Below are 14233 nucleotides of genomic sequence, written 5' to 3'. Positions count from 1 at the left end.
AATTTCCTGGAGACTGGAAGTTGGCTGCAGCGATGACCCAGCCCTTGGCCGGCTGGGCGAGCCAGACGCTCACTGTAATTTACAGGATTTGAGGTCCCCGGTGGCAGCCCCTAAAACCAGGGCTCAACACGAACACAGAGACATCCTGCTTCTTGTGAAAGGAGCAGCGGCCAACCCAGACAGCATGGTTGTTAGGAGACGGGTCTCCTGCCTCGGATGACCTGGGGACCCCCGAGCCCGACACCCAACCCGGGGCCTTTCACTGCCCTCACTGCAGAGGCGGCTGCTCTGAGACGGCCCCTCCACAGCCCGCCAGCTCCTCACTCCCAAAGCTCGCCCCCTGGGAGCTGGCCCGCAGGAGCAGCAGCCGGAAGGCTGTGAAGAGCGGGGGTCGGGAGGGAGGCCTGGTGGGGCTGTGGGCGCTGCTCTCAGAGCTGGGCCAGGGGATCGCTGCATCCAAAGGGGCGGGAAGGGAGCGATCAGGATGCCCCAGGGTGTCAGTGGGGCATGAGGACAGGAGCAAACAGAATGGGATCTAGAAGACGGACGGCCCAAGGAGAGGGCTGGAGCGTATGAGACACATGTGGCCTCACGGTCAAACCCAGGAAGGTCCGTCCTGCTGCTGGGGGAGCGGACGGAATAGAACAGGGGGGTTTTGAGGGTCTGGGTAAAAGCACCCAGGGCTGGCCCAGAAAGGTGTCCCAGAGAAGCCGGGAGGTGTTCAAGCCTCGATGCCGGGACAACCACCCAGGACGGACATGCGCGGTGATTACACCTGCAGACACGTGTGTAGGGGCCTCAGGACACGTCCTCAGCATTTTACAAAATCAGCCACCATTGATTGGAAGGAGCAACTGCCATTCTGCCAGTCTTAGGGGGAGGACACGGGCTCAGAGCGCCTTGCATGGGCTCGCGCGAGCAGGGTGGACCGACCCTCAACCCAGACGGTGATGAGGGAGATGAGAGGAGGGGTGTGGAGTCCAGGAAACAGCCAGAGCCGGCGATGCACAGGCCATGCGAGCTCGCGGGCTGGGGAGGCCGGCGGGGAAGGTCACCTGAGCACGTACCTTGTAGCCCAGGATGAGCCCGTTCTGGTCCGGTTCGGGGACCGAGGCCCAGGTCAGTAAGATCTGGGTGGAGCTGACGGCCTCGGCTGACACGTTTTCAGGGGCGGCTGAAGGAACTGCAAGGAATGAGTTAAAGAGATTGGCTCTGGAAGTCTAAAGGCTTCTACAAATAAAGGTCTAATTTTTACCATTCTAATCAAGTTGTCCTTGAAATAGCAATGCACTCTGAGCGTTTTGCAGTGATCAGATTAAACCTGCAGGGGTATCATGGAAATGTAAATCTCCTTAATATTAGCAACAAATTCCATAAATCCTGGGTATTTAGGAGCTCCATGCTACCCGAGTCCACCCAGAGAGAAAATAAGCTTGTCTGATTCTTATATTAACTGGTTAGAACTGCGACTTTTATCTCAGACAGAATCCTCACTTTCAGACACAGCTCATAGACCTCTCTAAATGTGGACTGTGAGGGGGGACAGGCAGGTGGAGAGAGGAGGAGGGGAGGTTACGATCTATGCCTGGGGTGGGGGCAGGGGAGACGTACAAGGTGCACCTCTCCGTGGGGAGGGGGTGACAGGCACCAGGCCAAGGGGGTGTCAGCACCCCCAGCACCTCCATGGTCGAAACGGAAAACATGTCAAGTTCACAAAACTCGTGGGCACATAACACGTGATGGGGCTGTGACACCTCAGTGACCACCCCCAGGACCAGCCTGACGACTGGCTCACTCATCCATCCGTCCATCCACTCACTCATTCATCCCTTCATTCCTTCACGTCCTCTGTCATTCATTCATTCTCTCATTCATTCACTCACTCATTCATTCACTTACTCATTTACTCATTTGTTCACTCCCGCACTCACTCATTCACTCACTCATTTACTGCCTCATGCATAAGCACTGCCTTCTTTCTGCTCAGCCACTGTGAAGGCTCCTCTGGTAGTCAGTCAGTCTGAAGACAGAAAGTAACATATGTTTGCACAACGACACAGCTCCCCAACTCTGCTTCCTAGAGCTTCTATACCAAACTGACGTGCTCTTTGCTGTGGGTTGAAATGTGTCCCTTCAAGTTCCCATGCTGAGTCCCGACCCTCTGGGCCCAGAATGTGACCTTATTGGGAAACAGGGTCCCTGTGGATGTAATTAGTCAGACGAGGTCACGTGGCGGTGGGGTGGGCCCTACTCCAGCAGGACTGGCATCCCTGAGAAGAGACAGACGTGAACGTGGGGAGACCCCCAGCCCCTGGCAGGACTGGGTTTGTACTGCCACAGCTGAGGAGCTTCCAGGAGCTGGGTGGGGGGAGGACCACCCCTCCTGGCACCTGCAGAGGAGCTCAGCTCTGCACACACCCCTCTCTCCACCTTCTGGCCTTCAGAGCCTCGAGAGAATATATTTTTGCTGTTTGAAGCCACCACTCTGGGGCACGTGATTACAGCAGCCCCAGGAAACAATGGGCTGCTGTAATCAAGTCTTCAAGAAAAAATGAGAGGGCTCGTGCAGGCCCTGGAGGAGACGCTGCTCTGTTGTTGGCCAGCTCGTCCGGGTTGCTCCACAAGTAGCGGGTTTGGGATGGAGGTGGAGGAGCCAAAGAGGGCCCAGAGGCAGGCCGGGCCTCACAGGGCAACTTGCTGGGAGCGCTGAGCCTGGAAGGACGGCTTCCCTGGCCTGATCGCCCGGGAGGCAGGAACCTCCCCCCCCCAACCCCCGTCCACTCAAGAGGCTGACTGACGGTCCTTGGAGCCTGACTGATGAGACTGACACTCCTCACAGCCTGACTGACGAGGCTGACTGACGGTCCTCAGAGCCTGACTGACGAGGCTGACTGACGGTCCTCAGAGCCCAGGCATGGACCGGCTGCCATGTGGGTTGGCTGACGCCCCCACAACACACACACACCGCTGTTGGCACCTGTCCATCCCGAGCACAGGGGTCCTTCTTCCTGACAGTTCTGGAGAGAATATGCTGGCCAGCTCACCTGGGTGATTAACTTTTTCTTCCCAGCTATGTCAGTAGAGGGTCATTCATTCCATCATTCAATCATTCAACAAAACACTCTAATTTACTTGAGCAGATTTGAGTTCCTGGTTTCTGGTGAACTCAGCTCCCTGAAGGGAGCAGGCTGGCCGCATACCCCACCCCGAGTTCCCGTACCGTCCGTGGGGGCTCCCCTGGCGTCACTCATGTCCTCTACCCATCAGGGGCTCCCCCTCGGTGTTGTAACTTCCAAGGAGGTTACCAGGACATTGCTGACACGTATGCTTATTTTATTAAAAAAAAAAAAACAACTGAGCGAGAAGCTGGCACGTTGCATCAGTTGTGAACTAAAGGTGTCACTTATCATTCAAAGAGAAGGTAAACCTACAATTTTCCGACTTCATTTTCCACTTTACTTAGAACCAGGTGAGAGGAGCAAGTATACTGTATCAAGACACTAGCGTTAAGTTCTACATTTCCGTCTCTCTGCAAAGAGAGAGGCCAACGTCATAGCAACACAAACTGGCTACTTCTCAATCCTTAACTATCTTCTGCGGTTCATCTTGGAGACCAGAAGCGCCCAGTTCTCACTGTAGACCCACATGTAGCAGATGACTTTATGAGACGTGGTAACAGGTGCCTCCACACACTGGCAGGCCATCGTGTTCCCAGAGAGTGAGGGCAACTGGGCAACTGTGGCAGCTCGGCCTCGGTGCCCAGAACACAGCTGGGTTCCCAACGAGGAGACAGGCTGAGCAAACGGTAGTGCTCAGGGTGAAAATTTCAGCCGATTCGAGTCTCACCAGGGAAAACTGCCATTTAGTTACAAAATATTTATGCTCTTAAGATTTGGGAAAAAAAATCTTGCACATTACCTAAGTTGTGGGAGATTCAACTCCTTTCCCAGTCTGGTATCTTGAGTTTTGAGACAGTCCTAGAAACTCCCCTTTCATTAAAAACAGTACCATTTAAAATGCATTTTTCCTCCATTTGCTCTCTCACCTCTATAGGGCTTCTTCTCTTTTAGCACCACCTGTGCCTCATTTAGTGCCTTTGATTTTAAGGGTCTCATTTACCCTTATAATATATCATAAGACGTCATGATATCAGCTTGACCGCACGTCAAAACTGGACACGTCATGTAAATGTGGTTTGAGAAGTTCTGCGTGGTGCTTCCACGGCTGGCTTTCTGCATGTCTGTGCACTGAGCTTCTTAAAGCACGGATATACGGCTGTCTTCTCGGAGGTGCTGCTGTGTTCCAGAAGGTGTCTGCAGGCTTCCTCTCCTCCAGCTCCCTCCGACCCCTCCTGACTCCATCAGCAGCTGTGACTCTCCACCAGCGTGCCCTGGAGACCCCTTCATCCTCTTCACCAAATGCTGAGTGATGACCTCTGACCACTGTTTTTTTTTTGTTATTGTTGTTGTTCAGTTGCTAAGTCGTGTCTGACTCTGTGACCCCACAGACTGCAGCACGCCAGGCTCCCCTGCCCTCCACCATCTCCTGGAGTTTGCTCAAACTCATGTTCATTGAGTTGGTGATACCATCCACCCATCACATCCTCTGTCGGACCACTGTAAGGATGGCTTTTAGCAGCTGGAGAGGTTTTTACAGACACTTCAAGGCAGCCTTTTTGCCATTGGGTGTCCTTGTTGAGTGTTCTTTGAAAACTTTTCCCAAAACATTATTTTCCATTTAAAATTTCACTTTCTTCACCTTCACATGATATTTAGTTGTTTTCTGAACAAAAGTCTGTAGCTAAGTGCAGACCTTGAGGTTGACAGTTACTTTCTTTCAGTTCCTTGAGGATTATTATTCCACATTGTCTTCTGGCCTCTGCTGTTCTCAAGAAGTTGGCTTCAAATGGTCTTGGCAGGTGAGTTGTCCTGGGTCCAAATGTTTTTAAGATTTTCTCTTTAGCTCTGGTATTTTGCAGTTGTAGGGCAATGCAATTTGGTGCAGATTTATTTTTATTTTTTCTATTCGGGATTCCTGTCTTCAGTCTGATTCACAGTGTCTTACCTCGATTCTGGGATTTCTCAGCCATAATCTCCACATATTTCCTCCCGCTCATTTCCCTGACCACCCCCTCATCCTTTCTGAATCTTATTGAATGTATATTGGGCCTTCTCAGTCTAGTCTTTATCTCTTTTAACTTCTCTATCATGCTTTCAGTGTCAATGTCTCTGTGCGGTATTTTGAGATTTTCACTCATTCTCAGCTTCTGGTTTGGCAATTCTCTTTCGCAGTGTCTAACCTACTTATTACCTCAATCATAGTGTTTTATTCAATGATTGTGTTTTATTTTTTTTTTCTCTAAGAAAACCTGTTTTAAATGGTATTTTAATCTCTACTTAGAGTTTTAATGCTTTCTTTCAATAACGAAAGACTTTAATATCTATTTCTAGCTTTAGAATCAATGTTATATAACTAAGTCAACATTACATATGATTTGTATGTAACAATGTGTAAGATTAAGGTATACAACATAAGACATGAAGCAGACAGAACTTGCCCCGGGCTCAGGAAGCCTCTGAGGAAACAGTTAAGGCCTGATGCAGCTAGTTGCCTGTCTCAGACTGCCCACCTTCATCCCAGCCATCTTGGGTGGAGGTCAGGAAGGTTTCTGAGCGTGACTTCTAACAGCCCACGTGGCCCAGGGTAAGCAGTCCCCTAGGGGGTGGGGTGAGCTGAAAGCAGAGATGTTGTTTTTCTCAGGGGAAAGCCTTACTGTTTCAGACCTGTGGAAAGAGCTGATTTGTGTGTCTTTAAAGAGTGTCAGCAACACTCTTTTCTGTGTTTTTACGAGCTCAAACCAGGCCAGCAAGGGTCCTGCAAACCACTGTTGACCAGTCTGTCCATGGAACCTAGGAGATAAGCATTGTGCCGAGGGACCTCTGGAAGCTCTCCTCCCTTCCTGGCAGTAAGCAAAGGGCCGTGAGCCGTCTCCCGGCAGGGGTCAAGAGGCAGAGGCGCCCACCCTTTGCTCATCTCTCCCCTCTGGCAGCTGCATGCAGACGGCAGTTAGTCTACAGGACGGCAGAGCCTGGGTCCTCAAATCACGCCATGAACCCACTAACTGGCACACCCATCTTAGCCTTTAAAGAGTGAGAAACTCCTGTTGTGCGAAAGCAACGGAATTTTTGAGGGTCTGTTTTCTGGGGCCGAGGAAACTGTCTTAACACACCACACACACAACTTTGTCAGGAGGAATTCCTGAACACTGCGTGTCATAAAGATCCTGTCAGAGTCTCCGTATACCCCTCCTTCTGATCCCTGGTGGTGAAAATCATCTCTAATTAAAGACAACAACACAAGTCCAGCCCCTGGGAGAATCCATCATCAAACGCAAAGCAGGGTCATGGGCTCTGAGGCAGGTTGACCTAATTACTCAGGAGAGTGTCGACAAAGACACGGTGGTGATTGCAGGGGGGTAAGGATGAGCCAGTGAGATGCCACCGAGCCTGAGCCTGCTCAGCTCCTCCTCCGGGAGACACAGGGGGGCCCGGAGCCCCGACTCCCCCGACTCCTGGGTCTGCCCCCAAGCCTGGGCCCGCTCAGCTCCTCCTCCGGGAGACACAGGGGGGCCTGGAGCCCAACTCACCCGACTCCCGGGTCCTCCTCCAGGGAGACACAGGAGGGCCCGGAGCCCCGATTCCCCCGACTCCCGGGTCTGCCCCCAAGCCTGGGCCCGCTCAGCTCCTCCTCCGGGAGACACAGTGGGGCCTGGAGCCCTACTCACCCGACTCCCGGGTCCGGCCCCGCACGGCCACACTCCAGGGCCCGGCGCCGATGGCGTTGAAGGCCTGCATCTGCAGCTCGTACTCCGTCCACTCCTCCAGCCCCTCGACCGTGAACTCCCGCTCCAGTCGGTCACTGATGACTTGGGCCAGCACCACAGAGGGCAGGTCTGGGCGCCAGTACTTAATCCTGTAGCCCACAGACTCGGGGTTCCCATTGTACCGTGAGTCCGGCAGTGGCTGGAAGCGGATGGCAGTCTGTGGTGAGCCCCCGTCTCGGAACTGCCCCCTGTGAGGGTCCCCAAGCACCAGCCTGTCTTATGGGGCTGAGTCCACAGAAAAGCTACTCTGGGGTGGATATTCTTGGACTTTTTCTTTTTCACTTTTCCCTGGAACTTTTCTTCTGTTAATTACAGGAAGCCTTGTCAGTAACTTTAGTTGGACTTAATTTCTTTTAATATACTGTGGCTTAATTTTGTGGTTGAGTGTTCTGATTCAATATCAAGCTGGCTCTCTTACAAATACTTCGGACCCACTCCGTGTCGACCAAGCTTAAGGACTTATAGGTCCAGCCTTTGGGACGGTCAACTTTCTTCCCTAAAGAATATGCCTCGGTTCCAAGAAGCCAGTGGGTAATGCTACTAATTAATAAGACAGCTGGGGATGGTCTGAGATCCAACAACCAACTGTAGAGTGCGTTACTTCTTGGTTTAATGATGAGATTAGCTTTGACCTGGACAAAGGCAGGAGGAAGCAATGCCTAAGCTCCCAGGTCCCCGCCCGCCCCCCGCCTCCCGACTCACCACCCAGCGGAGCCGCAGGCTGGTCTCGCTAGCAGTGCGGACGGTGATGCTGGTGGGGGCCACGTCCGGGGGTGCCTGCAGCGTCTGGATGACCCGCGAGGACTGACTGAAGGGCCCGGCGCCGACGACATTCACCTGCCTCATTCGGAACCTGCAGGGAGAGGGGACATGGGAAAACGGAAGGAACAAAACCACACGCCAATTTCAAGTGGCAGATCACGGACCTCGGCAGCTCATTTTATGCTGAATGTTTTCCCCTAAGAATGAGTGAATCTTGATTCACCTGCTCTGAACTTAGGAAGGATGTTAAAATGAGTGTAGGTTCAATAGCACCTCTCATTAGGTTTTTTTTTTTTTTAAAAAAAAACAATCTTTACCTCGGTATTGTATTGAAACAGTGTTCTTCACAAAGATGTAATTTCTCCTTTTACTCCCTGAATTAGTCATTCTCAGTCTTTGTTCCCCGGTCTATGAAGTGCATCCATCCTGGCAGAACAGTGACGTTATCACACCCAGCATCTGAGATGACTGGAAAGCCTGTCTCTTTCCTCAATCTTACGGGAAGTCACGGCATCTCAAGCAGCTGCCCTCACTCTACCCTTTGTTTGGGCCAAGAATTTACTGCCTGGATAAGTTTCAGGGTCAAGAGTCAAAGGTTAAATGTCACATTAGATGCTTGATTAGTGAAACCCACCCCTCTGGGACAGGGGGGAGGGTGAGGCAGAGGGTGAGGCAGAGGGCGTTCCAAGGACGTCTGCTCTTCACACATGCAGCACCCTAATGCCCTAGAGGTGGAGTCCTGTAAAAAAAAAAAAATGACCTACATCTCCAACCACGTGAGTCTTGGCTACTGAGCCTGATACACCACCCATGCCTGCCAGCTGCCTGGCCAGCAAAGCTGGTGGAAGGGACGCTGCTGGCCTGGCAGCAGGGGCAGTCTCTCTGGGAACGACACTCAACAGCATCTCGTGTTCTGAAAAGCTGAGTTTACCGCTACGGCGGCTGGAAGCGTGTCAGTTGCATGCGTGCAGCTGGGTTTGCCTCTGTGGACAGAGGGCCCCGGCAGGTGGCTCTCACCGGTAGTGAGTGTAGGGCGTGAGGTCCGGGATCTCCAGCGTCTGGGCGTCCGGCTCGTTCTCCTCCTCGCAGAGGGTGACCCACTCCTCCTCGTCCCCGATCGCTCCAACCTGCGGGACGGAGGGCCTGGGAGCCACTGGACCGAGCGGGGCCGAGGCCGTGGCCGACCCCTCACGCGGGGGGCGTTCAGTCCCGTGAGCACACACCCCCTCCCCCCTCCCCCCGACCTGCGCCTCCGAGCCGGGGCCCCTCTGTCCCCACCACTGGGCCTGGGGGTTTCACCCAGCAGCTCTCGGTCAGGGCCTGGGCACACCCCGGCCCCGGGGACTCAGACCGAGGACTCGGGACGGGACCTGCCTTCGGGTCCCTTGTCCCTGCGGACAGGGGACCACCCAGCAGAGACCACCTGCCCAGCCTCACGGAGCATTCAGAGCTGTTTCCCCCGCTGCGCCTCCCGCTTCCACCCCGACGCCTTCTGCCCGGACGCACGCCGAAGACACCACCGCTGGCTGGGCGTCTGGATGGCCCTGTGCAGGGGACCCCGCTGCTGCCCTGGGAACTGGCTGGGGTGGCAAAGCCCGCCTCGGGGCACAGCTGACCCAACAACGCCTCTGTCCCAAACCCCGCCTGTCCCCTCATCCTGCCCGGCGCTCTGCCTCCTGCCGATTTTATTCCCTGTCCGTGAACTCCCGTCCAGTCAGCTGCCCAGGCAGTATATTCAGCCCTTCTAGGACCACCGGGCCTGACCCCGAGCCACACTTCTCCTGATCCCCATCCTCATCCGAGTGGCTTCTAGTTCTGCCCAAGCCAGTCTGACCGCCTCACTCGCGCTGCCTGCTCTGTGGACCAATGGTCCTGGCCCCGTGAGAGAGCAACGGTGCGGGCGGGGACACTGGTCACCACCTGCCGAGAAGCCCCCGATTCTCCGCAGGTCCCTGCACCCCGTCCAGGCAGGTGTGGGGCCCGTGCAGGCTCAGGGGCTCGGGGGGCCCGGGGACACCTGCAGACGTAGGGCTGGGGGCACGGAGAGCCTCAGGCTGAGCAGGCAGTGCTGAGGCGGGACGGCCAGGGCCCCGAACGGGCGACACCCCCCAGACGGCTTCAGGGACAGCACAGGAAAGGCGCTCGCCATGTCTGCAGAGAAACCAAGCCGGCAGGCGGTCATGGGAGGATGGCGTGAGGAGTTAAACGACCTTGGAGGACTGGAGACGTGGAGGACCAGAAGGGAACAGCAAACATAGGCCGGGCGGCGTGAGTCCCGGGAAACGAAACACAAAACGTTAAATCCTCTCCATTCACAATGTGAAAACAGCTTGGCAGGTCCTCCAACAGTTAAGCCCAGAACCACCACGTGACCCAGCAACCTCACGTCTGGGTCCACCCCCCAAAGAAGCGCAAGCTGGCTCTCCAACCCTTGTGCGCACACGTTCACGGACACTCTGCTCACAGCAGCCCAGGGAGGAAGCACGCAATGCCCGTCGATGGTCGACGGGGAAACAGCGGTGCAGCCCCAGGACGGACGCTGCCCGGCCGCAGGAGGGGCGGAGCGCTGACCCCTGCCGCGCCGCGGGCGGGCCTTGCAGGCGCGATGCCGAGAGGAATCGGACCCGGAGGCCACAGGCTGCGTGATCCCATCTCATACAATACCCAGGACAGGTGGACCCGCAGGAACAGAAAGCAGACGGCGGGGCGCAAGGGCCGGGGAGGCGGGCGCAGGGTCGCCTCGGGAGACTGGACACGTTTCAGCCCTAGATGGGGGTGGAGGCACCAACCCGTGAACCGTATACTTTGATGTAGTCAACTTTATGTTCGCCATGAATTTTACCTCAAGGAGAAAACATAGAAATACAAAAAGGCGGTGACCAGCCAAGACACGGTGGGAAAAGATCAGGATGTCAGAGCGGGTACTGGGCTCGGGGGGCAGCAAAGCAGTGAGCGGCTGGAGGGGCAGGGACGTCGGGAGGAGGGCAGCCGGGGTCTAGGGCCCGGCGCTCGGGGGCCCAGGTCTCCCCAGACTCAGCATGTGACCCCCAGGAGGTGCTGCGCGTTGGCTGTGGGGCTTTTGTTCTGAGGAGTGTAACCGACAACTGTAGGGCTGGCGTACCCAAGTCACATTTCCCCTCCTGTCTACCGCTGTTTTTTAAAAGACCTGGATTTGAATGGAGGCCACATCACCGGGGCCCAGGTGGGTGCTTCCCAGCTCCGTGCACCCGCCCGCCATTCTTCCCGCGTCCCCGTCTGTCCTGACTCGACAGCATCACACCGTCTCAACACCTGAACCTCCTGAAAACACGTCCGCCCTCTGCCCTTCTCCACAAAGCCGGCAACATCCTTGGAACCTGGACCGAATCTGGGCCTTTGGGACGCCTCTGTGAACAGGATCGCCCCACTCCCGAAACAGGCCACAGAAGCTGATGCCCTAATTCTGTGCCCTCCAGCACCTTCCATGAGCCAGACGCAGGGCTGGTCACACCCAGGCGCGCTCAGACACAGTGCGCGGCAAAGGTTCCCGGTGCTCGTGCGCAATGGAGCAGCGGGAGGTGCGTGGGCTCAGGGGAGAGCACCCGAGGGGCCGTCTGGAGCCGGGACAGGCAGGGGGCCGCGAGGAGACTGCCGTGTCCGGCGTGAGGCTGGTCAGAAGGGCGACGCACGGCGACCTCCGGGCCTGCGGTTTCTGCAGCTTTGCACCTCACTTGACAGCGTCTGCCGGACCCTGATGAGTGAGTCAGACACCATCAGCGGTCTTCAGACAGAGGGGCCTTGGGCGGGCGCACTCACAGGGCCCCAGCCTGCCTCCCGCTGGGGGAACGCGGCGTTCCAGGCCACGGGTGTGGGCATGGTTGGCCCTGCTGCAGAGCCTCAAAGCTGCAGCAGAAGCCACCTGCCACACAGTCTGAGTCCTCATTGTCCGCCCACCCTGTCCGGGGCCCTGCGGCACTGCGCCGCAACCCCTCCCAACGCCTCCTTCCCGAGGCATCTTCCCCGCTTGTTGTCACTTGGGGTCTGACTCACCACTGAAGCCCCTGCATCCCCACCAGGGTCCAGCCCAAACTCGGGGCCCGACCGGTCGGTTTATTAACATACAGATGAATGTGTTAATACAAACAAACGTGCACAATTTCAAAATCAGTGTTGAGATGGGCTGACTAGCGCTGAGCTCCAAAACAAATGATCACTGAGAACGTAACTGTGGCTCCAGACCTCGGGGGTAGGGGGTTGGATTTCTGTAACAAGTGGTTTACACTCGGGTTAAAGAGATGGGGAGCCTCTCCGCAAGGAGCAGAAGGCCTGTGTCACCTGCTGGGCTCCTCCGGCTCTCCACTTAGATTTCAAGACCGTCAGGAAGGAGCGTTCTAGAAGCAACCATCCGCTCACTAATGATGCGCTGGGCAGGGAGTACAGAGGAATTCTTTAAAGATAAAACAATCAGAGCTTGGCGGGGAAGCTGGGGTTTTGACAAAGTTTTTTTGCTTCTTTTTTCTTTTAAAACTAACAAACAGCACTTTGCAATACTTAGGATGAGAGCAGAGATGCCACACATCTCCAATGCCGCTCGGTGGGGGCGGTCATGAGCATCCACAGGGAGTCCTGCATCCTGGGCTGAGGCCCCAGGAGTCACGCCCTACCCGCCTCCTCTGGGGAGGGCTCTGGGCTGCTGCCCCCACCATCCGCTGGCACTTGGCACCCAAGACCTGGGAGGCAGGGCTCCTTCAGACCCACTTGCCCTTTGAATGTCTGGGGTCCCAGAACCTCCACCCCTGCCGAGTGGGTTTTTCATCAGGGCTGCCGAGTTGCCTGCCCCTGGCAGCCCCTTCCTCTGAAAAGTCAGGTGGAAACCAGCTGGCCGGGCAGGACCTCTGGAGCCCCCACCGCCCACGGCCGTGATGAGCTCAGCATCCCAGGGGCCAGGGATCGATGGCCACTCAGATGAGAGGCATTAACCTCGTCCGCAAGGGGACGGCAAGCAGAGAGGGGGCACTTGGGGCTGAGCTGAGGGCAGGGAGGGGAGAGAATGCAGAGCAGAGGAGACAGAAAGCTCCAGAAACCACGCCATGGAGGCCTGCTGAGCCAAATCCCAGAGTCAGCAGGAAAACCCGCCTGCCCAGCAGCCTGCAGTCCCGAGTGCCCTCTGGTCTGAGCGGCGTCCCCACACCCGGCCGTCCAGGGAGGCAGCTGGGGGCGCGGAGGAGGGGGCTCAGATGGGCCGGGCGGCTGGCACCGCTGGCAGATTGCAGCACAACCAGGGTGGGACTCAGACCTGGACGGGGCTCAAGGCCAGTTCCTGAGAGTCCGAGTCTGGGCAGCCTGCGACCCTCATGAGCTCCCCTGCCCACCCTGCACTGCCTGACGCCAGCATGTGCGGAGGTTCCTGCTGGGAAACGGCCCTGGGCCGGCTCCCTCCCGCCTCCTATCGTGACAGTTGGTGACTCATTCACCTTTTAACTATTTCATATTCTTTCTGTCTTCAGAGGCAGGAGGATCATGACGTGACCGTTCCAGAGGCTCAGGCTTTGTCCCCCCGCCCTTGTGCCAGTGAACAGCCCTGACGTCCGCAGATTCAAGCCCGGCTCACCGCCCTGGCCCCACGACGGCCCAGGGCCGCCTCCGCTACCCAGCCTTCCATGTCTTACCTCCCCCGGGTGCTGGGGTTTCTACCACTTTATTCACATTCACCCTGAAATATCCTGCTAGGAATCAGTTTTTCCATAATTCCCCCTCAACCCCAAGAAGAGGCTTCTCCTGGAAGCCACTGTGGACCAGGACTGTTCGCTGCACTGGGGACCCTTGGGGCCTGCTTTCCTTGAGTCTGTAGACCCACTGTGTGTGGCCCGAGCCCCCCACCCAAGAGCTGCTCTCTGACTTGGCTGGGGCTCGGGGGAGGCATGGGACTAGCCTCAGCCCTTCCCTCTGTCTCCCCGGAGCTGCCGAGGGAGCCGGGCACCCAGCTCCCACGCATCCCTTACGTGAAGCTGGCCTCCCAGTGTACCTCACGAGTGTCTGTCCCTTCTCTCCCTCAGACACACCCTCTCTCAAGGGCAAACAGGACTGCCCACATCTCCACACACTCTGTGCAGGTGTCCTACCACTTGCTAAGATCCCAAGAGGCTGGCGAGGGTTGGGTGCCAGCACTGATGAAGTGCGGTGTGTGGGGAGGGGGCTGGGAGAGGGGTGGGAACCCGAGAAGCCACGCCTCCTGCTCACGTGATGCGGGAGAAGCTGACGGGGGGGTGGGGGGGGGTGGGGGGGGGGGAGGGGACGCGTGCGAAGCACTGGGACACCTTGGCTGGAGCTCAGAGACGGGGAGACGCAGGTTCTCAGGAACACATTCCCCCCAGCAAGGCCTTGCAGGCCTCACACCGGCTGGCTCCCGCCTTCCCTCCAGGGCCAGCACCCAGCCCATTGCTGCCTGCTGACACCCGACCACAAAGCTGCTCGGCCTTCCCTGCGTAACCAGCCACAGCTCTCGCTTCTGTACTGAAGACCCTGACATCGGGCCTTGGTGACCCCGCAAGGTCCGCCCCTCCCCGGCAGCTGGGTCCTAGAGACAGTGAACAGCTCACTCGTGAGCAC

The 14233-nt window shown here is 56.6% G+C and overlaps 1 protein-coding gene across 2 annotated transcripts in view; it reads right to left on the bottom strand.

The window, feature by feature from the left end:
* Nucleotides 1-14233, bottom strand: part of SDK1 (sidekick cell adhesion molecule 1) — a 715166-nt gene that overhangs the window by 76839 nt on the left and 624094 nt on the right. For both annotated transcript variants that reach the window (XM_065923726.1, XM_065923727.1), the window contains exons 23-26: nt 8663-8772; nt 7586-7736; nt 6785-7022; nt 1068-1183 (exon numbers count right to left, since the gene is read on the bottom strand). In XM_065923726.1, coding sequence (XP_065779798.1) covers nt 1068-1183; nt 6785-7022; nt 7586-7736; nt 8663-8772 — 615 coding nt within the window. The remainder of the gene's footprint in view (nt 1-1067; nt 1184-6784; nt 7023-7585; nt 7737-8662; nt 8773-14233) is intronic.

The sequence above is a fragment of the Muntiacus reevesi genome, chromosome 2 (assembly GCF_963930625.1).
Source record: "Muntiacus reevesi chromosome 2, mMunRee1.1, whole genome shotgun sequence".
NCBI classification, from domain to species: Eukaryota; Metazoa; Chordata; class Mammalia; order Artiodactyla; family Cervidae; genus Muntiacus; species Muntiacus reevesi.
The sequence above is the reverse complement of the archived record's forward strand: the minus strand, read 5'-3'. Positions and strand labels throughout refer to the sequence as shown.